At 39.5% G+C, this 23,453-nt stretch overlaps 1 protein-coding gene across 3 annotated transcripts in view; it reads right to left on the reverse strand.

Annotated features, from left to right (window-relative positions):
• Nucleotides 1-23,453, reverse strand: part of negr1 (neuronal growth regulator 1) — a 137,772-nt gene that overhangs the window by 17,606 nt on the left and 96,713 nt on the right. The window contains exons 7-8 of one of the 3 annotated variants that reach the window (XM_044201120.1): nucleotides 16,313-16,354; nucleotides 13,482-16,116 (exon numbers count right to left, since the gene is read on the reverse strand). The exons of 1 other annotated variant lie outside the window; for it this stretch is intronic. In XM_044201120.1, coding sequence (XP_044057055.1) covers nucleotides 16,001-16,116; nucleotides 16,313-16,354 — 158 coding nt within the window. In that variant the 3' untranslated portion in view covers nucleotides 13,482-16,000. Of the gene's footprint in view, nucleotides 1-13,481; nucleotides 16,117-16,312; nucleotides 16,355-23,453 lie in introns of those variants that run through there. One more of the 3 variants, XM_044201121.1, reaches the window with a different exon arrangement.

Here is a 23,453-nt window from a genome sequence, read left to right on the forward strand (position 1 = left end):
CTAGAAAATAATGATCAAAGTTCCACCAGCTATTTCAAAAATGCTCTTTTATTGGTTAAAAAGCCCCAGAATCCAATTACTGAGCTCCTCTATTAATTTGTCCTGTATAATGTGTAAGTGAAAAAAGTGAAGCAACATTAACTGAATCTGCACTTTCTCAAGTAGTATAGACCGTGAATACTTACAGTACAACTGAAAAACTGCACAAAAATATTCCACCTCTGATGTGTCACTAATCTAGTTGTGGAATTAAGAAGGGAAGAAAATTATTCAGCAACAGACTTAAACAATAAAACAGCAGCTTAAATGCATCTCCATACATATTAAGTCTGTATGTTTGATTTATACGAGTGAAACAAATCCTAATTCTACATAAGCTAAAAATATGATGTCAAAACAATAACACTTAAAAGATTTAATTGCAGACTTGCTAAGCCCAGAGCGAAAGTTCGACCACAGATTATGTAAGGTAACAAAAAACTATCAATTTCAACACGCCCCCCCTTGTATGATTCATGACAAATGTCTAGCTTCAGTCCAACAGGGTTCAGCAGCATGTACACTGTAATTGAATATTTTTCACCTTGAAAACAGAATTAGTCATATCTGGAGCCCTGCATAGAGCATCTCCAGAAGTCTTCAGATGTCAATTCTCTCTGGTATAAAATGTCTAGACATAAAGGATATGGCTGGCAATATTCTATATTATTGTTACTGTCAATAAAATCCATGAAAAGACCAAAACCAACAACATGTTGGTCCGTCTCTCTCAATCCTTTCCGACTTTTCCAGCCTGTCTGTGGCACTCAGCCCCAAGCCCATTGGTTCCTAATGAAGATGTACATCTATAAGAACGTATAAACATTTAGTTTCATGGTTTAAATGATTTCCTCAAACAGCTGGGCACGGTAGTTTTTAGCAAACGTTAATCAAAAAGGAGTAAACACATTTGGATGGTGTATGTGGGACTGACTCAAAATGCAGTGCTCATGTTCCTCGTAATGAAGGAACATGTCACGCAGTCCAACGATTTTGCATTAACATGTTTTTAATAGTTTTTGGATGACAATGAAGCTCTATAGTACAGAGGAATAAGCTATATCGGGTTTTAGATACACAGATAATACTTGTTAGTGATCAATTTATTGGAATGGAATTTGTTGACAAATAAAAAATAGAATATAACCAGACTTATTGTTTAAACACATATGCCAGGAACAAGAGTTATTCATCAAAAATTACACTTCTTCCAAAAATAGTACATGTTGTGCAGTTTTTCAGAGGCATGTTTGTTGTTTAGTTCATTGAGTGAATATAGGGATATATTTACAGGATTAATAAACCACCCTAGAGTATCCTTGGGTGGTTTATTAATCCTCTTTATGTCTGGTTAAGACTAAATCAAGGTTTGGTCTGATTCGGAACAAAGACGGGGGTTGCTAGTCATCACAAAACCCATATCAATCAGTCAAATGTCAACAAACAAAGCAAATTACACACTACTAATATCTAATTTAGTGGCAGACATATAAAAGCAATGCAAATTAACTATCATGGAAGTAGGGAATATCCCTCTGATGCTGATCTGTGCTAGGATTGCTTACTGTTCTGGTGAAAAGCACATAAGCCACATTTCCAGCATTTTTTTTTTTTTTTGCTATTTCATGATGGGATGCAGATCTGTGGCTGGAGGCCAACTGGGAGCCACCCACCATCACTGAGATCTCCCCATGCTAGATGGCATTAGGAATAACAAATGTAAAGCAAAATGGTCTAATCCGCTTGTCTCCTTTCAAATGTACTAGGACAAAAGCGCCTGGGATTCTTCAGTGCTAATTAACAGTGGCATTGGTGACAGGACTCTGGCTTGTGAGTAGCTCAGCCCATTGATTGTTTCAAACACGTTACAGTAATTCAGCAGGAAGGGGGGACCTGAATAAAAAAAGGGGCATTTATCACTTCTGAGGCCAATACAGCCTTGAGTCCCAAGATTATTTTGCCAAAGGCATCTATCAGCGTGTTCACTGACCTTTCTTCATCATTAGTGAATGTAAAGAGGGTGGGATCCTTGTCAAAAGCCTTGAATAACTCATCAGCTGCAAGGCACAATACTAAAGGGTTAATGGTTTCTGTTGGGGGCCTCTGAGGCTTTACCCTTAAGCACTTGCATTTAAATTCCTCCGTTGCATGAGAAGAACTGAGAAAGGGAGCGGGGAGCTGAGATAGCAGTGAGCTGTGCAGGATGCATAAAAGTGTTTGTGTGTGTGCATGAAGAAGTCTATCATTAACCCTCACCAACAACCCCCCAGCCATCCACCACTAATGCACATATGCATGCACACACCACCACCACCAACATGGGGAACATACTCAGCGTGTAAGTGCTTATACAGTTTAGGTGTTTGCATGTGATTGTGCGAGCCTGTGCTGCACTCTTTATTAGCCTCTAGGGGAATGGATCACACACGGTGACACCACTCCAACACTGAGAGCCTTTAGCATTAGTGGAGGGCCGGCCACTCTTGAGCAATGCCGAGGACGCCAAAAGGCTCGGAAATCGAGCCGATAGAACTAACCTTATTTAACGGCCAGACATCCAAGCCATTTCCCCAAAGAGAATGTCATGCCTGAATGTCATGACCTTTTCTAACCGCGTTTAAAAAACCTCCAAGGTCTTCAAGGTGTGGTTTGTCAATAAAAAGATTTTGAAGACTCGTGAGGAGTGATAAACAGAGAGAAAGCCGATACATATGCTCAGCTTTTAATGTGTGGTTTATTGTAGATGCTGTCATCTGTCGTTGGGCTGATTGAGAGGTTTTTCCTGAGGCTTGTGACAGTGATTGAAGCGGTGTGTGTGTGTGTGTGTGTGTGTGTGTGATCAACTTTAGTGCAAGTCCACACAGTTTTAATAGCATAAATACAAGAGAAATGAAAAGAGAGAAAACACTTTAGGGGTACCTGTGTGTGTATTTGTGCATAGACAAGAGTGTGTGCCATTTAGTGCGTGATGGGTAGTGAGGACTGATTTAAGGGTAGGGGGAAATTGTCATGAAGAGCAGCTCTCTCTGTTCAGGTGTCTCAGTGATAATTGTCTGCCAGAGTAAAACAACACTGTTCAGCAGCATTCCTGCACTGAGCAAAGAGTTCATCCCTTTTTTTTGGGGGGGGGGGCACTGAAGACATCAAACTTAACAAAAGAAGTTAAGAAGGAATTAAAGAAAAGAGGGGGAGGTGTCTGGGGTGTGATTTGAGAAGACGGTGGACAAAAATCTTTGCTGTGCCATAAAGAGAGCGTGTATAGATCCACATAATCGATAACACAATGTTTTTGAAGGTGAAACAAGTATAGGAAGTCAACAGAATTCATTTAGAAATCTCTCTCTGCTGACAAAGATAGGAAAGTGTGGAAAACCCTACTTAAGAATAGCACTAGTGAGCCCTCCTATCACATTTCCTCCAGTATGATCTTGCATACATAGTCATACATAGAGACCAAATGCCGTTAGAGTTGTGCCGTTTGCGCCTGGGCTGTTGTGATTAAGAGGAGATTGAATTCTGTTTCAGCCAAAGCTGGATGAAATGCAAATAAGGCAATAGGCAATACAGTCGTATCTCTGATGACTGACAGGCATTTTCATGCAAGTGTTGTAAGTAGGAGTTAAAGTTCAATTGATGGAATGAGCCGAGAACACAGCAATTGAACTCAGGTGAGCCCCAAACAAACCTGTTATGCCCACAAGTACTTTTCTTAGTTTTTTTAAGGTGAGCCTGCTGAAAGCAGAGCATGTCATCAAGCTGATTCAACTCTGTCTGACACATTCCCTTTCTAAATGCATTTATATGCATTGTTTATGTGCATATAATAACCGACCCCAATTGCATTTGGTTGTATGGATAATAACCAGATGTTGGATTTTGGCTAATCTAGTGAATGAAATACATAAAAAATTCTGGGCAGAAATCTTGCATTTCTAATACTACCAAAATTGCACACAATGGTCCACTACAACTGGAGATATAAAAGAGAAAACACCCACGGTATAAAAGGTTTAATAAAATGTCTGATGGCTGACAAACTTCTGTTGTCTTACCATCATATCACCCTCCCTTAAAACAGCTCATAGAGCAAACAGTTAATGCTATGGATCAAAGATTAGATCGTTGCTATATTTGCTTTCACCCTGCATCAAAATATACATAAATTAGTAAAATATGGTTAATTTACTGTATGTTTTTATAGACCGTGAATACAACTACTACAGTACAACTGAAAAACTGCACAAACATATTCCACCTCTGATGTGCCACTAATCTAGTTGTGGAATTAAGAAGGGAAGAAAATGATTCAGCAACAGAGAGACAATAAAACAGCAGCTTAAATGCATCTCCATATCATTAAGTCTGTATGTTTGATTTATACTAGTGAAACAAATCCTAAATTTCTGTGCAAATCTGGGAGGCAAGGGTTTAGCAGAGGTTGCTTTAGGAGGCAGTGGGCACAGTATCTTTACTCCTCAGGCGTCTTCTGCTGTCAGTGTCAGTCAGGGTTTGTTTAGGATGGGCAAACTAATTACTGTGTAATTCCCAACACTTATCATGGAGTGACATATAGGCACCTTGTCCCTCTAAGATTCAAATACATGGGAAAAAGCCATGTCATGGGTGGGTAGAATTCCTGCGGTTTAAGTATTATCAGGATAGCTGGCAACAAAGACTCAACCCCTCTGGCACAATCACATGAAAGACTAGTAATCTGCTGGCATCCAGCTGTCATATATGAATATATATGAAACCCCACAACAAGCTGCCCAGGCCTGACACTCAAAGTCAAAAGTGGAGCTTACAGGAAATGGCTGGAAATGTGAGTTGCCTGACAGAAGCTGTGTAATAAATGCTCAGTGTTTCACAGTATTGTGAGGCAGTGTTCATGTCTTCAACGAAAACTATGACGCAAAATATTCATTGACAGCATTTTTTCCCTGAGGAAAACAAGACTAAAACCAAATAAAAAGTAACCTATGAGAACAGAAACAAAAACAGAAAGTGTTTTTCAATTTACATCAACAAATAAAAACTTAACTATAATCTGAAAAAGGGATGAAAGAACAAATTAACTAACTACTGTTTTAATGCAAGTCATGTTAACTAACGTTACCTGTTCTTGGAAGGAAAAAATAACAGATTTATGGACTAAATTTATATACAATCCTTCATGTTTATAAGATATTGCTAGGAATGACTGCAGGGTTAATTTCTGTGGTCAACCAGCAAAATTGCAGAGCTGTTTGCTAAAGGAATGTCATTGCATTAACGTTATTGGATGTTTTCATTGCTCGTCTTAAGCTAAACCCAGACTGTGAACAGTATTTGAGTGTATACAGTGCAATGCATGCAGTGGAGAGCTCCGGTAGTTGCATTAAGTGAGTGATCGGTGTTACATTGAAATCTGTGACCCGTCAGATTCTGTGATGGTAGAAGGTCAACTATAGGAATGACAACTGTATTTATTGTTTTACTGCAGAGTGACATGGGCACTGGTATAAACAAGTAATCTGCGCCTTTTCTGCTAACCTAGTGACACATGTAACCATGGTAACTATAGACTGCAAAGACGGCGACAAGTGTAGCCTCAGAATTTGTAGAAGACTGAGACTAAAATCTCACCGACAAAACTAGTTTAGTTTTTGTTGACTAAAATAACACTTAAACTAACAACAATCAAATGACTAAAATGTGAGTTTTTGTTAAAAGACTAAGAAAACTAAAAAACTGAATTAAAAGTTGTGAGGCTTTGTTAGATATAGCAGGACTATGCACCTTAAACCTGCAGGTCTATGAATATGCAGAGGCCAGCTGATGTCTTAATGAAAGCTACTGCCTCAGCTCCTCATCCCTCATGAGTTGAATACAAAACCTGAGAGTGATGCAGAGAGGAGCCTTCTAACAACTGAGCGAGGCCTGAAGAGTGCATTTACTGTATTTCCAAGGGCAATGACAACATGTTCACAGCCTTCTCTCCATTATTACTAAAAGTGTTCTATCTTTTACCTCAAAATTACACCCATTTAACTCAGCTGAAGAGTGCTCTTACCAGAGATGAGAGAGAGGGAAGACCTAAAGCACTGCATAGTGTGAACCCACTGCAATCTACAAGTTGGCCAAAAAGCCATCTTTTCTGCCTCTACTGTAAGTGTATGGCTTTCTTCAATCATCCTCCTTAATGTACTAACCATTAGAGTCTGTCCAGCAAGAGAATATACCCTGGTGTCTCAATTATAGACCAAGACTGAATCTCCACAGCAGCCTTTTGTGGCCATAAAAGGAAATGACTATCCATTTTCTGCTCCAGCTCTTACACAGCAACTGCAGTCCTGTCTGTTGTTGGGAGCACCAAAACTCATCTTTCCAGCTGAATCGTCTTATTAATCACCCTGACTGCTGTGGCGAGAGGTCCAATTAAAGTTGGAAAAACATTTGAATTGACAAAAAACACTTTCCTTGTACCTATAACAGTGACTTCCCTTTTGTGGTATTTTCTTTGTTTCTTATTTGCTAAACTTTCAATTTAAGAGTTAGAAATGCGGGTTTCGAAAAACAGTTGTAAATACAACATCAAAAATGGGGAAGGATGTCATAGACCTGAAAGCGCTACAATGCATAATGTGCTTTGATCTTCTGGGTACAGCGGTAGATGTGTGAGATTTGGTGATCTGCAAACTCTGAAAAGTTATGCTTGAAAAAAAATATATAAGTGACAGCGACAGGGATAAAAGCACCGCCTGCAACAAGAGCTCAAATAAGGGTGGGAATACACACATAAAAGAAAGAAGATTCTGTGGCACAATTTAAAAACTGGAAAGGCTCTGACAGGTCTCAGTTTTAATACCCACCACCAATATTATTCTCACAAATACTGAGAAATATCCATAGAAGATGAACAAAGGAAAAAGTGAAGTCTGTGAAATACTTTTCTTGTTCTTCTGAAGACAGTTATTACGGTTTCAGTGTGTGCCGCTGTGTTTCTTCTGTGTGTGCGTGGGACTGACAGCACGACCAGGTTTGCATTTAATGGCCAACACTCCTGAGGAGATACGAAGTGGGAGAGATAATCAGAGGCAGAGAGGTGAGCGGTACATGTGGGAGCAAGGGAACGATAGAGCTGGAAACAGAGTCAGAGAGCGACTCAGTGAGAAAGATGTGGGGTTAGTAGAATAATCTGCTGATGGGGGGAAGGGCAGCACGGCCATTTATATCAGAGACTGACAAACAGGTGAAACGCAGCCCTGAAAATGAGGCTTTGCAGGGGGCAGAGAGGAACAGTGAAAGCTAAGGCCCATGAAATATGGATACTAATCTGTTTATATAGTTAGGATTGGAGTGAAGAAAGGTAAGCAGACCTTTGTGGGAGTCCAAAATATTTTCTGAATGCTCTGTGAGAGTCTGGAATCAGAGAAATGTCGGGATATACTGTATTAGTACTAAAGCAGACGTCCTCAGGAGAGCATTATCCCAATACTAATAAGTGTTAAACATTAGCACATATGACATGATTTAATTGTTCCAGCTCATACTGTAAACCTATCACCTGATGAGAATATCAATATTGGATGGTTTTGCAAAACCAAGAAATACGGTGAATTGCAATGGTTTTTAATGTTCAATGTCAACATTTGTAAAATCCTTGCTTTCTCAACCTTCAGTTGATTTGCTTTAACGAGGAAGTGAATTTGTAGTTATTAGACTTTGGTTACCCCTAGTGATCAGCTATGGTACTGCACTAAAAATACCTGCCTTAGATCTAAACCAGGAAGTAAGCTATTTAATTGCTGGACCACATGGCAAAGTAGAATACGCTGACATGGGAAAAAAAATAATGGAGCTTGGACGCTATTCCTGACTCTAGTGTCTTTCTGAGTGGAGCTAGTCTGCTTTTTTATTTGTCTACACCTTAGACACACAAGGAGGACAAAGTACACTGTGCATTCTAACTACAATCTCCTGCATGAAAGTCTGATGTGCTACGTCAATCCACCACCTGACCTCCACACCCTTATAATCTGCTTATCTACATTTAGAACACACTCCTCCCTGCAATGGCCAGGAATGCTGTCATTAGACGTAAATTGTGAGATCTAAATCATCCAATATGGACGTAATTCCTAGGCATACTGGTCTACCCATTCATGTATCATCATTTGGTTTATGTATAGCAAAAATTGCACAATCAATATTCATTTCTGTGTTGCCTTGGCTTTTAAAAAAAAGTTTCCTTTTTTGAAGCATATCTTAAGTGTTTCATAATTAATTAACCAAAGCAAATAAGGAGAAAGAGACATCGCATTGGTTTAGAGCACCCTTCCCAGCATAGTAAAACACAAAATCAATTTCATTGTCAGTGTCTCCCACATTTAACTAATCAGTATTAGCACTCACAATGTGTTTTAGGGCACTGTAATAAAAAGCCCAGGAAGCCACAGCAAAAGAGAACCTAACCCGTAATGACTAATATCACACAAACAACTGAGTACCAATCAGCCAAATAGCAAAAATAACACTTCCCTTGATTCATACTCATTAGAAGGAATTACAGAGAAAGAACAGAAGATCATAAGGCAATCATATTGTGTGCTATTATAATATTAGAAGTAATGGCTTTCATTTCCAGAAAACATATGCTGTTACAGTGTGGTAATGCAAATGTTGTCTTAAGGAATGGGAACTGTTGATCATTTAAATGAACTCTGGAAACACTGGCACACTTTGATATTTCAGAGGATCATGCTGTAAAGCTCAAGAGCGCTATAAAATGAGTTAATTGGTGGTCTTACTACTGTAAGTGCTGGATTTATCCTGTATAATGCATTATGGGGAGTTTTGTACATGGGGGCGTTTGTTTTCCTATTTACTTTTCATTAGATATATAATATACATTTGAGCCAAGAGGAAAATGCCAGTTTTAGTTCATGAGCACAGCCATTGTGCCTTCGAACCAGTTTACCACATAAATAGGTTTCCGACGTGGGAAGCTCACAGGCTTCGAGTTCCACAGGACAAAACCCATCGTCTATTTACATTGTTCAAGGATCTAGGGGTCAAGTATGATAGATGACATGCCATCTGCTTATCAGGCCCTTCCAGAGATGATTGGAGGAGTTAACACTCGGTAAAAATGAAGGTCAGCATATCATCTCAAAACAAACTGTACGGGACAGGAGTCGGGGTGGTGGTGTGGTAGCGAGAGGATGGTGCAGAAGGGGTTCGCACGGCTCTTGATCTTGCCACCATATAACTGATAAGGCTGGTAGAAAATGCACTGCCAAAAAGGATTATCTGTGGGTAGCTCAGTGTGTCTGACACCAGGCATGCTGGGTAAAGAGAGGCAGGGCTGTTTACTGTAGAGGCTCCTCGAGCGGTTTAATACTGTAGTCCAGTCCTCTAGGATTTACAGTATCAGTCTACTCACAGACAAAACCCCTTATCAGTGGGAGATGTTCCATCCTCTTGAATATTTCATAAGTGCAGTGTATTTATACTGCCATTATCTGGGGGTGACTCACAAACCCGAGTAGTTAGTAGTCACACTGGTGACTATATTGTAATTACCACTTCAACTTCAGCACTTCTGGCTCATGCTTCTGGCTACAGAAATGTAAAGGAAAAGTATACATTAGCATTGTTAGCACTGAGGTGTATTTTTGAGCTGTTGTTTGGTGAAACACAGCTTCTAACAGTTTCCCATGCTCAGGAGTCCTGCGTGGTTCACCTCATGATGAAGACTTTATCCGTAACATCTGGGTGACGGCAAAAAACACACACTGCATTAGTATGTTTTTAGTTTAGTGAGAGTTCAGGAACTCAGCTGTGGTTGATTTAGAGGATTTTGAGGGTTGCAGGAGGAGAAAGGTGGCAGAGTCGGTGCTGTGTGTGAAGTTAGAGCCATGGGATGGAAAAAAGCCCCTTTTAAAATCTGGTACCTGCTTCTATTTCAATTTCCTAGTGTCAGACTGCTTATCTGCTAAGCTGGAAATGTCTGAAAAGACAACATATGGATGTGAACCAAGTTGGTTTGAAAAGAACTGTGGAACAGATGAAGATAGTGTTATGTAATTGGTGACGTGTGCTGATTGACAGTGATTGGTGTGACTGATTGTGTCTGGGGTGAAACAAAGGACAGCCGGATCTATTCAGCTCATTCACTGACATCCAAGGAATCCAATATCAATCTCTAAGTATGCGTGTTCTTCTGTACAATGTCAGAAATAATCCTGATGGAAATGAAGGGCATGCTGTGGCAGCAAAAACTTATTACTGTGTCTTAAAGAAAGAGATACCTTTAATATTCTTTTAGTTTTTCCTTCCATGACTTTCGTGAATATTTAACTTTTTCCTGGGCACACTAGTTAATTTAGGATAAACCCATTATTTAGGTTATCAATAATGATCTGTATTGCAGTAGTCCATGTCCATTGGAGCATATATTTCAGAATATAATGCAAGAACTTAACATATACTGCTGCAGGGCCCAAGAGCAAGAACACTCTGCTTGTTAATCGTTAATATTTTCAGTAAAAAGAATTGTAATATACACATGCTTTTGTGTTTTTAGAGCAATGAGCTACAACATGTGAATAATTTACAGTGAGTTAGTGAATATGGGAGGCAGTTTCTCAATTTCAACGGCTCAGATGTTATGGCTTTCATATTGAAATATGACTAGAAATAGAACTTTTATTTGATGTGACACCATATTGACAACAGGCCCCACAGACAAAGTAAAGATGCTGTTTCAAACAAAAAGAAATACAGTGAATCTCAAAGTCACTTTGCCTTCATTACAAGCCAACAGCTGAGCAACCAATATTCAGGCTCAGCAGAGAGGCTGTTCCTGATCCAGAATGCACTGCCTCAGTTGAACTGGGTGAACATCTGAAAACTTTTAATTTAAAATGTTACTTCAAACTGTTACTCTTTTATCACTATTAATTCCCACTGAGGCCAAACATGAAAAAACCACTATGATAAAAAAGTCCTAAAATTATTAAACTTTAATGAACGCAGCAAAAGATGCATTATATATTAGGGCTAAAGTTAGAAAATGTTGCAACAGTATTTTGAAAAACAGCTGCAGATTTAATCACCAAAGTAACGCATTACATGGTTTCAAAGACAGACTAAATATCCTTATGAATTTTTTTTAAGTAATAGTTAGTCTAATATTTACAAAGTGATGGCCAAGAGAGAATATTAATTTAGAACTTAAGAGAAAAATGCCAAGTTGTTTATTATTGAAAAGGCCTAGCGCAGTGTAATATCAACAAAATGTGCCTTAGGGTCCAACTTGTACCAACATCAGATAAAGTAAAGATTTGAAAAAGGAAAAGCATAACCTAACCGTGTTTAAAGTCATCTTCCAAAGAAGACATTACCCCAGTTTCAGACATAAATTAGCCAGCTATCCTTTGATTAAAGAAGCTTTATATGCTCACTAAAATAATTTGATTAACACAGCTCCCTGAGCCTTGGGGAGCAAAGTGAGTGACTTTCGAATTTTGGAGGACTTTGGAAGAATACTTAATAAAGTAGATTATCTCTTTGATGTTGTGCTCTGGACTTCGAATAAAGAAAGATATATGACCTACCCTTGCTCTAAATCAATCAGAAAATGGTCTTCATTAAGATGGTGAGACTTTCAATTTCAAAACATCTATGTACAGAAACTGATTTGACTCTTTGTTCCCCTGCTAAAATGCACACAAGCAAAATGCAGGGCACCATTCTGGATTAAAAGTTAACAACTCTTAAAGGTTGCTCCATCATGGATCCTCTTATGACCTACTCCACAATATTATCAAGACACATAAACCTTCATGGACACATTAATCTCTTCATCCTATCTCATAGTGCTTCATGTTGGGTAGGGGGGAGGGTCAAATAAATGCTTCCCATGACAGACTTCCAGGATGACAGCATCAGAGTTACCTCCTCCGTAATAAATTCTGATTATACCAGATATGGGGAAAAAAGAAATAATCATGCACTATAAAAAATGAAGGATAAGAACAGGATTAATAGGGGAGTGATCATTTTCACTGAGTCAGGCAGCCTGAATTTTGTTTATTTGGGAGTTAACATGACACATAGGAATCAGAGAGTCAAACATATTATGTATAATGCATGTAATATTCCTTGAACCAGTAGCACTGTACACTGTGCCTCACTAAGACAAGAAATGGGGCTCAGAACAGTGTTAAGAACATAGTTTTTTTTTTTTACTGTCAAGTGATTTGCGGGAATAAACAGAAGTGAAAGCCTGTGGGAGCATATGCTATTATCACAGATCTACATTTCATTTGGATGACAGGGTGGCACCGAGCCAGCTGCTTTGGAGCATTGGAGCAGTTCTTTATGTTTAAGTAAAAACATACAAATCCATATGCTAAAGATAAAAGGAGCTTAAGACCTTTATTGTCAAAAAAAAAGAGTAGCATATTATCATTTTAAACATAGGCAGTGCAAACTTTCACAGTGCAGTATATAAAAAATACTGTCAAGTAGCGTTGACAGATAGTTTCTATTTCTGTCTGTGGTTCCCTAACAAGTGTGGACATATCTGTATGACATTTATGAGATACAATAAGTTAAGATGTTATTGAGCCCCAAGGATGAAATTCAAGTATCAGAGGTCAAAAATGCAAATACTGTAGGTATAGAAAAACTATACAGAGTAAAATTTAAATGTAAAGGCTATATACATTACAATATCCTACACCAGTTGAATGTTTGAGGGTAAAAAATCACTTTCTATCAGTCACTAACAGTGCAGTTTCATCATATGCCTGAGCTTTCTTGCCGAGAGTTAGATGAGAAGATCGATAGCACTTTCATAATTGTACAGTTAAAATAAAGATACAGCCAGGAGATGGTTATCTTAGCATAAAGATTGGAAACAGGGAGATGCCTGGCTGTGCCCAAAAGTAACAAAATCTGCCTACCAGCACCACAACTTGTCATTTTTACACTTCTGTTTTTGTTTGGATTAAACAAATGAGAAACTTGTTAAAAAGTGAACTTTAGAGGTGCTGGTAGATGGATTTCTTTTACCTTTGAACAGAGTCAGGCTAGCTGTTTCCCCCTGCTTCCAGTGTTTCCTGTAAGCTAAGCTAAGCTAACTGTTGGCAGTAGCTTCATATTTAATGTACAGACATGAGAGTGGTATCGATCTTCTCATCTAACTCTCGGCAAGAAAGCAAATAAGAGCATTTCCTGAAAATGTCAAACTATTCCTTTACTTATACTAATAACAATAATAACAATTATGAAAATAACAGGTATAGCCATGGATGGCTCATTGTTCAGCAGATGTAGAAAAAGTACATTTTTACCAGTCACCGCAGAGTGTGGATGTTGGAGCAGTTAGAGATGAGAGCAGTGAGTGTGACAGGTCTGGCTGAGTGGGAGTGGGTTGGGTGTGGGTGTGGGGGGTCACAGCTGGCTTGGGTTTTGGTCACAGTTGCTGTTGTGGTGCCTGATGGCAGTGGGCACAAGTGAACGCCTGAAGCATACCGTCTTGCTCATTGGTGGGATGAGCTGGTGGCTGAATGTGCTGTCCATCTGCCACAGTGCATCTTCGAGCGGGTGGGAGGAGTTATTCAGGTTGTTCATTGTGTCCATCCTCCTCCTCTCTGCCACTGCCTCCAGACTGTGCAGTTCCAACCACAGAGCTGGACTTCCTTACCAAATTTACTGTCATCACCAGCCTCAATGCCGCCTCCCCAACACACCACAGCCAAGAACAGTGCACTGGCCACCGCTGATTTTCAGCAGCCTGTTGTGCACACAGAAGGATCTCTGTTTCCTCATAGGAACTTTCTGCCTGTCCTGAAAGCCACAGCCAGTACCGTTTTTTTTTGATTTGGACCCCAAGGTGCCTGTATGAATCCACCTACTCTACTTCTCCCTCGATGTTAACCAGGGCAGGGGGTGTCAACCATCAACTCTTTAGTTCTGTTGATAAGAGCTTGAAGTGGTCGTTATCGACAACTCAAGACAAATGACTTATTGCATTGTAGTCAGTACTGCAGAGTAGTCAGGGGTGAAACTCTCAAATCCCATGTACAGTTTAATAGCTACCTTTCTGGTTAGTATACATATATCCATAATGAGATGATCAGATTAATTTAAAGGGCCATACTGCTGGTTTGCATGTTTTGCATAAATCAACATTAAATTGCATACACTTTATAGTGCTACCGTGTTCCAAAATTCCAATTATTATTATTTTTTTTTTTTTACATATTTCCCAAGCAATAGCTGGCTTCAGTATTTCAGTAGGTTACTTCCTGAGTCTTGAAACTTGCTTAAAATATCTAAGCCACCATACTTTTATTATTTTAAAAAACTATCTTTGTGGCACAAGGATGTCCACAGTTGTGTTTTGAAAGATCAGAGTATACAAGATCTGAGTCAAAACAATCTAATATCTAGCATGCAAATAGGATCTAATTAACCTACACATTAACATTTTGGCCCATCTGAACTGAATTATTCTGAACTTATTCTTATTAGAGTAGTACTGGCACAGCAAGGTTAGATATAAAAGCACAATGACTGATGTTGCCTATTAACGTTGTTTTCTCTTTGTAATTTGAATTTTTTTGTCATTTGCCCTTGATCAATGGGCTGTAACATGCAAGTGCTGTGGGGGATGAACAATTTTTTCCACTTCAGATCTCCTGACTCGCTTACCTCACAGACTCCTTATTTTGGGAGCACATCTTCCCAAACTCATTCACAGGGGAAATAAAAGCAGATAATAACCTGTTAAAATGAATTATTAAACTTGATTAAACAGTGGTTGGGACAAAGAGTCATTTGCAGGGATCTGAAATAATTCCCTCTGCCAAGCCACTTAGTGAGGGCGCCATCAAAAAATTTACTTCAAATACAACTTGGAACAAAACAAGAACAATGGGTCGCTGAGTGAGTTTATCTCCACGATTGAAACCACTGGTGTTCCTTTGGACCATGAAATTGTCATTTGTTCTGCAAGCGTTACATCAAATGAGAGTTCAGGGCCATGCCAGGACTGTTCGTTGCTGCTGAGCCTATTTTAACTTGTTATCTGACAGAATCTCCATGGATAATTATATTTGGCTCAGATAGACAGGTAGGGAATGCAGGCTAGTATGTGCTAATCCAGGGCTGTGTCTCCATAATACGCAAGACGAAAACCATGGCGTCTATCCACAGAGCTGGATGAAAAGTCACAAAAACGCTTAGCAGATTCATCTTAAAATATGAATCCTCACGTGATTACATGTGTACTGTAAGTGCTGGTGCATTTGACCATGTTCACCATACTTCAGCATGTTTTAATTTCAGTGTCTATTGTGTGTGTCTGTGTCTGTGAAAGCTTTTTAGTGTGAGTGCAAGTCTGCATGTTTCTGTGCGTGTGAACAGTATTAAGCAAAAATAATGTAACCAGCATGAGAGATTACATTCTGTGGCTTGCTTAAAACCATTAGAGAGGGAGAAAAGATGAACAGGCAGAGGGGTTTACTCCGGGCTGGAATGTGGAAGCAGCAGAATACAGTAGGGAGGGGGGACAAGGGCGACATTGACAGTGTAGCGCCTACAACAGCTCTAGTAGGAGATCAGGTTAAATTGGGTGGCAGAGTGCCAACTGATTGTTCTAGAAAGAGGAAAGAAGAGAGAGAGAGGACAAAGAGGAATATAGGAAGATTAAGACAGAAATAGAGAGGGAGACGGAAAGGGAGTGATAAAAGTACAAACACAGCAGAGATTCCATCTTGCTAACAACAAACCAAGGGCCTTTGCCACCAACAGCTTCCTGGCTTTGATGTATACTGCATTTAGGTAGCACTGAGGAGCAGGAGAGTGGTGGTGTTGGTGGTGAGAAAGCCAGAAAGAGAAGAAGAAGCCATCAGCATTATGAAAAGCATCAGACCCAGAGGCCTATGGAAGAGCCACTTTGATGACACTACGGTTTGCTCCACATGGGGGTGTTGGTGGCGGAGGCAGGGTTGTAATGAAAGGGGGGGGGGGGTGATGACACAGGCTGCAGGAAGTATATGTAGCCAGGCTGTAGAAGCCAACCTAAAATTAACCAAAAAAAAAAAAAGGAATGCAAATCAAATAAACAAAGGACATACAATGAAGTTGTACACCCAGCAGGCATTCCAGCCAGGCAATTGAAATAAATCAAGATGGAGGAAAGGATTTCAGCTCAGGTTAGTATGAGGCAGCGGACCTCTTTGCTGGTTTGGTGTACAGCATGGTGACATATACTGACCTGGGCTTGAGACAGCACTAGTGGTGGTGGTTTCAATAATTGCTACAGGGGAGGAGAGGGGGGGAGAGGGAGGGGGAGGGAAAGAGGACATTCATGTATTATTAACAGAATGGAGACGTAAAATAAAAATAAAAATGCATGCAAGGACAAAAGGACAGGGGATGAAGACAAATCCTCTCCATGCATTAAGGACCCGGTGTCTCTGTGGCAAGATGCAACCTCCACATGCTCATAAACAACACCTTTTATCCCCCAGTTGCCTCGGATTTGCATGGGTTACTGCTAAGACAAAAAATGAGGGGAACCTGAGAGCTGGGGCTGCTCCAAAGCCCTGAGGGGGTTTTGTGATTGGGTGAAAAACCTTCATCACACTTCTTGTACTCTAAAACACTGGCTGTCTCTCCATTTCGTGTCCTCGTTTTAGGTTGTATGAAGTGACCGTAAAATGAGCAAAAAAAGGGGAACTTTTAGTCTGCCTTTGATCGCTCTGAGGGGGGAACTCAGAGTCCCAATCTGATTACCTATGAACTCATTTCAGGCTGAGCCACTGGTGGCATTTGGGAGATGGAATAATGTGACATCCAGAAATGTTCAGTCCAGTGTGTCAAACTACTAGAGCTGAGTGTGTCCACGGAAGGACGGCAACAAACACATCTTTACTTTTGAAGTGTATTTGTAAAATGTCACACCAGGTAGATCTTATGCTTCATCACATTTGTAGCAAAGATGTTTCTGCAGATTTTGTTATAGAAGGAACCAAATATGTTTAGTTAAGAATTCATTCTTTAATAACTAATAGACTAATGAACAGGTGCAGGAAATAAAAGCAATATGTATGATATGACAAAAAACATAACACATTCAGGTGTTGATGAGGTTATTGATATCAAGGACTCAACAATCACTTTGCCAATTTCTTTGATTTCTGACTTCCAAAACTCAGAGCTAAACCCATACTCTGCTGTGCAGCATGAATTATTTAATGCTAGTTTGGTATGAAGATATCACTGTAATGTAAACATTACTGCCCATATGAGTTTGAGAAAAATAAATAAATAACATGGCTTTCTATTTGGTAAACAAGCACTTAATTTGGGGCAAGCTGTGATCAGCTTTGTGCAGTGACTCGCTCGGGGAGCAGAATCTGGGGTGTGTGGCAAAGCAAAGCTGTTTACCATGAGAGCTCAACTCAAAATGATGCAGTGGTTGGACTCATAGGTTTTTTTCAGCTTTGTGTTTTTGGCACACGAACAGTTCGACTTCCACTTGCAGCTAAAAAACTATTTATACTCCTCACAAAGGTATAAACCATCTTCTTCCAGAAGGCTTCATGGCAAAGGAGGAGCTTATCTGTCACAAGGGAAAACATGGCAGCCATGATTACACCTCACACATCTTCATACAAAAAAAGAATACTACTTTATGTTGTTGCAGTGAGCTGCTAAATCTAGGCCATGCAATAGAGCCGAAGCCTACTTAGACTCTCCATTTTAATCCATTTAGATGAGAACTCAATACGGTCATTTCAATTGTGGAGCAAAAGGTCTCAATGCTCTCAATCTGTGGTCTCTGTGTCCCCTTACTGATGCGCTCCAACAACTGTGTAATGACAGGATACTGTTAGGCCAACAACAATAACACATTTGCTTTCATCATTCTTTTTGATGGGGAAATTGTGTATGAATCAGTACTCATACGTGAAGTGATATGCCTTATCCCTCGGTATATTGGTGGGAAAATGGTCAGATTCATCTTTTCTTCCACAAATGTTTCCACATTAAGTACTCCTGGGGGAGCCGATATGTGAAGACAGTTTCTTTTTAGTTCTTTCTTCAAACAGGCAGGCGGTTGCTATCTGATTAATACTTGAGCATGAATTCACCAGTGAATCATTTCATGAGCTCTCAGACAGTCGTCCATTACTATGGAACATATCTTTTGACATGCAATCTCTCCCTCATAGCTCCACACTGACTTGGGCCCTTTCTCTCACTCAGTGAGCAACGCATCATTTCACGCACTGTATATGGCAGTCAACCTCTTGCACAGCCGCTCACTTGCAAGATAAAACACATTAGTTTTCACAGCTATTTCATTTCATGGATTGCTATTCTCTTTGTTCTCTGTAGACGGGATAATGCAAGAGATTTATAGGACATGATTTGTAGCAACCAGTGTTCATGTGGGGCCTGGCTTAGAGTTTAGCTCATCACAAGCATAATGAGGAGTTAATACTAAAGCAGCACCCAATATTAGGACTCTAGGACTTGTTGGAGTAGTCCTTAACATGAGGTGTGTTCAGCGTTACATTTTCACAATAGTAGGGACAAGGTAGCAAGCTAATAAAACCAAAGATCCAAAAGAAACATGCAGCAAAGAGGCAAAAAATCTTGAACATTTCAATTTGTAGAGTATTTGTGCCAAAACCCAGGTTATTAAATCAACTTTCCAAAGATAAAAATTTCAGCACCTCAGCATGTAGCTGAGTCAGTAATATTGATAAACAATCCTATCAAACCCCCACAGATAGAATTTGGCCATTTTTGTGCTATAGTGCAGTAGAAAGCTTACTTAGCACCCTTTAAAGGAATAGGTAGGAAGAGGATGTTCCAAAGAAACGTTGCAGTCTGGGCTATCATAGATGTCCAATTCCTCTTCACTGCTCCATTTGAGTCCATTCTCAAGTTATTGTTAATGCAGGGACACATTCCTTGTGTGAACTGTTTCTGTATTCTTCAGTATTCTAAAACATTTTCCTCACTGATCCCCCCATGATGATGGAAAAGACAGTTAGTTGTTAATTTATGAGCCAGCTAATTAGTTATTCATCCTATGTAATTTTTAATACTGCCCAGAGAGTGTATCATCCTGTGAGCATCCACTGGGCTCAGTCATCCAGGGATGAACGTTCCTTGCAGTGCTTCTGGCCTCCTACAGCAGTTGGTGAGGGTGGGTGGGGTGTGGGTGGTTAGAAAGTCCATTGCCCGCTGGGCTGCAGGATGAACACTGCCACATCACCAAACATTTCCTCATCGCAGTGCGACTGAAAAATGTTAATGGGTTTTCTGATTGCCGAAATATGGAAATGCAGGCATTCAAATGATAGGTAAATGGCGCAACACTGTAAGGGTGCTTTTGGGGGAAATAAAGGACGCTGCAACCTCACCATGTTTAATTTATTCAGCATATTTTGAAATGTGAGTATTTGAAAATGAAAACACCTAAAAACGATGGAAACAATCAGAAAACACAGAATATTCCCAGGATCCACCTGGTTTTATGACCGATGTAGACAAATAAATAGAAGAGTAGTAGTAGTAGTAATTTTACACAAAGAATGATGATGAAAACAACTTGCAAAAACGTGGTATATTGCCTTCCATTCTTCTGTATTATTTCCCTACATTTTAAGCTGTTATCACACACCCACATTTCAGGTTTCACCTTTAGCTTCCATTTTCCTGCGTCTCTGCTCCATGACTCAGGTACAATCACACGGTGTGGGAACAAACAACATCATCAACAACAATGGCAGATGAGGAGACATGTCGAAATGACACCTACACATGCGGTGATTGATAAGCGTGACAAACGAACACGACGTTCATTAACCAACTAGCCAGCAGTATCTCTCTTGCCTGAGGGAGGCTGAGCAGTGACAGAGAGAGAGTTGCTATTTTTCTCCCCCATCAGTCTCTTCCGATTACTGCTCGGGGGGCGGGGGGGTTGGCAGGAGGAAATGAAGGCAGAGGTATAGGCGGAGAAAATCTCCTCCAGGGCTAAGCCGAGGTGGGCTGGGGGATAAGAGCTTGACCAATTAAGCTGGAGGACTCCTCAGAAAATTGGAGTGAACAGCCTCAGTCTTTTCATTGAAGTTCACTTCCATCTAGCACATGAAATGGGAAGTTGAAATAGGGATTGCCAGTTTGGTGATTGTTATACCTCAGGTAAAATCATAAGGTGTGTGTGAGTGTGTGTGTGGTGTACATATTGTATATATGTGTATACACAAGGAGAGACTGTCAGAAACACAACCTGCAATGATGCTTTGGTACATTTAAAAATAATTCTGTATTCTGTTCTCTTATTCAGCAAGAATACTCCATAAACTTTCATTAAATTAAACTTTTCATTAAAGAATAACTATTATATACAGTATCTCTTTGGCTGATAGATGGCTCAGCAGTAGCCCCAGTTTGTGCCACATGTATTACCATTACATTCAAGTCACAGGGCTACATGTGTTCAGCGTTCAGTTTAATGAATAATAAATACCCAGTAATCTTCGAAAAACCCAAAAGGTATATTAACAACACTAACCGTTGTTCTGAAGGAAATTACATATACCCTTGCTCTTACTGTAAAACACGAGCAAAAGATTAATGCATTATTCTGTATGAAACTATAAAATACCGGGAAGAGTAGAAGAATAGAAACATCAATATATACCGATATAAGTGACAAATATTTTATTATCAGCTATAAAATGTACAAATTAAGCAAGGAGATACGGCTTTTCCGGCTTCCATCCTTGTTTGGTTTACAAAAAAAGATGCACAACCTAACAAATAAAAATATTTTTAATTGTGTAGTGGATGTAATATGTTTTCATCCATATGGTTTGAAGAGTCTTTGAGGATTCTGAAGATACCTTCAGAACAGCAGTAAGTGTTAAATGACCTTGAGAGGCACAAACTGGGGCTAGCTCAGCAGTACTACTTTTTATGGGTAGAGTTTTTCACGAATCATTAACTAAAGATTATGTGGACGAACAACTAACGCAGAATGTGATATGCACGTTTGTAATTCTCTGTTTTCATTAATGACTAGATTATCAAGCATTATCACTACATTTTATAACGTGTGTTGAATCTAAGCATTTTACCACTCCCATCTAACAGTTGGCATGTGGAGGCAGCAGGTTTTCTTTGTTTCTTTAATTTTAATTTCCGTCCCTCCTCCTCTACTTTTCTTTTTTGCCAGATTTCTCAGTACTCCAAAATAAAAAAGATTCTGTTTTTCAGGATAACTTTGTTGTATCAGTTAAGATTAAATTTGATCTGTTGCTACTGTCGTTTACACAGATGGTCATGCTTAACTGTAGTGACTTGTCAGTTTTTAAAAGCAAATCCAACTGAAATGAGCCTGCTATAGTAATTCCCACACAAACATTTGCAAAGCCAGCACTAATGGTACATAAACGTGTGGATATAAACCATATGAACAAAACTGTATTGTACATAATAACAGACATGCTGACTGTAACATCTGGCTACAAAAAGTATATTATAAACTATATAAACTATTGGGCTTGCTCTGGCAAATGTATGGCAATGATTATAATATGCATAGTAAATCAACAAACAAATCAGCATATAACCTACTATAGTAGACAACTGCCTTAACGCACTCCTCCTTTTGTATGAAACTGGCATCTTTCTTTGTGCAAGAACAAATGCATTGATCCAGTTCCACACTGTGAAGGTTTTGTTCCAGTCTTACTGCTTTGATTATTTACAACTGCTAAAACAAACTGTATAAAAATATTACGCGATAATTTTACTCCGAAAGCTGATACCTCATTAATTGCGTCTTTGTTGTTACAGTGAAGCTATTGAGAAAAAGTCTTGTGATTAAATCTAAATGATTGAAAATAACAAACTACACCTGTGCAAGCTCTGGTTCAGTTGTAATCAATTAAATACAAATATTCCATTTGCAAACATGTACAGAAGCACAAAAAGTAATTTCTGAGTATTTCGATGCCATCATTCAAGACTATCACCCAGTTCAATTCATTACACCTTTGTAACTTAACAATTGTTTAGAAGTACAGACAATTGTGACAAGTGCTTTTCCACTTTATTTGTTCATTCGCTGATGACACTGGGTATTATTATTCAAAAATGATCAGGTACAAAAAGCTTTGTGCTCACACACACACACACACACACACAGAGTACTCCAACAAGTAGTGACAAAGAGGTTGTATGCTTTATTTCTGCTCCAAATAACCCAGTTTGTGTTTTACCACAGCTTTAAACACACAGCTTAAAGTGGTACTTAGCTGAAAGAGATCACAATCCCTGACTAATGGTTTAACAGCACAAAAACCCACATGGTCTAACACAACTGGCAGAAATGCATCCCAACCACCACAACAGTGTACAGTGAGGACACGGCCATCCAACTCATTTCAAAAATGCAGAAATTAGTCAGGACCTGCCATGTCAACATGTGCACAAAGCCAGGACGATAATTCAGTTTTTCATCCTTGTTTAACTTGAAACAGAAACCAAACTAGCTGTCTTCCAGTGGCTACTTTGGATGGAAGGCAAATGTGTTTACTTTCCCTGGGAGAAGACTGTCCAGAGTCACAGTTCATCTCAGCAATAATGGCAAGCCTTTTCCTGGACTGATTTAAAGTGACTCTGTTAGGTTAAGACAAACAGGATTTACACTGCTGAAGGATAAGTACCTTTCAATTTCAGAATCTTGACAAGAGACTAATGAAACTGAGCCTTGAATGCTTAGTATTTTGGTTTATATTTAATCTTTTTCACCAGTGGCTGTATTTCAAGAAGGCTTTTTGAATGGGGATGACCCTTACTTGACTTCTCCTCAGTGAAATGGAAACAACTAAATAACCTGTTGTATATATACATAAATACTCCATTTCTTCACCGCAAACCACCCACATTGTGTTGCTACTTAAAATTCACCTCAATGTATGATGTTCTCTCAAATATGCATGCCCCTTTCCCCCTTCCCATCTTGCTCATCAATAGCTATCGACTGGTTTTAAAATAGCAATCCAAAGTCACCTGTGGTGAATTCTAACCTCTGGGTTTTGTTATTTGTGTCAACGTACCAGTGACAGTGCGCTGCGGCAATTGCTTGCCATTTCTCATTAAGAGCGACAGCAGAATTGGCCTCTCTTCCAATAGTGGAGATCATGAGAGAGAGAGGGAGAGAGAAGAGACGCTGTGTGTGTGTGTGTGTGTGTGTGTGTGTGTCTGAGAAAGAGAGTGTTAGAGAGGAAGAATGAGAGACAGGGGGGGGGGGGCAAAAGAGTGAGAGAGTAAGAGAGGGAGATAAGAGAATCAGAGACAAAGCCATGATAGAAAGACAGACAAAGAGA

This window comes from Siniperca chuatsi, linkage group LG6 (genome assembly GCF_020085105.1).
Source record: "Siniperca chuatsi isolate FFG_IHB_CAS linkage group LG6, ASM2008510v1, whole genome shotgun sequence".
NCBI lineage: Eukaryota > Metazoa > Chordata > Actinopteri > Centrarchiformes > Sinipercidae > Siniperca > Siniperca chuatsi.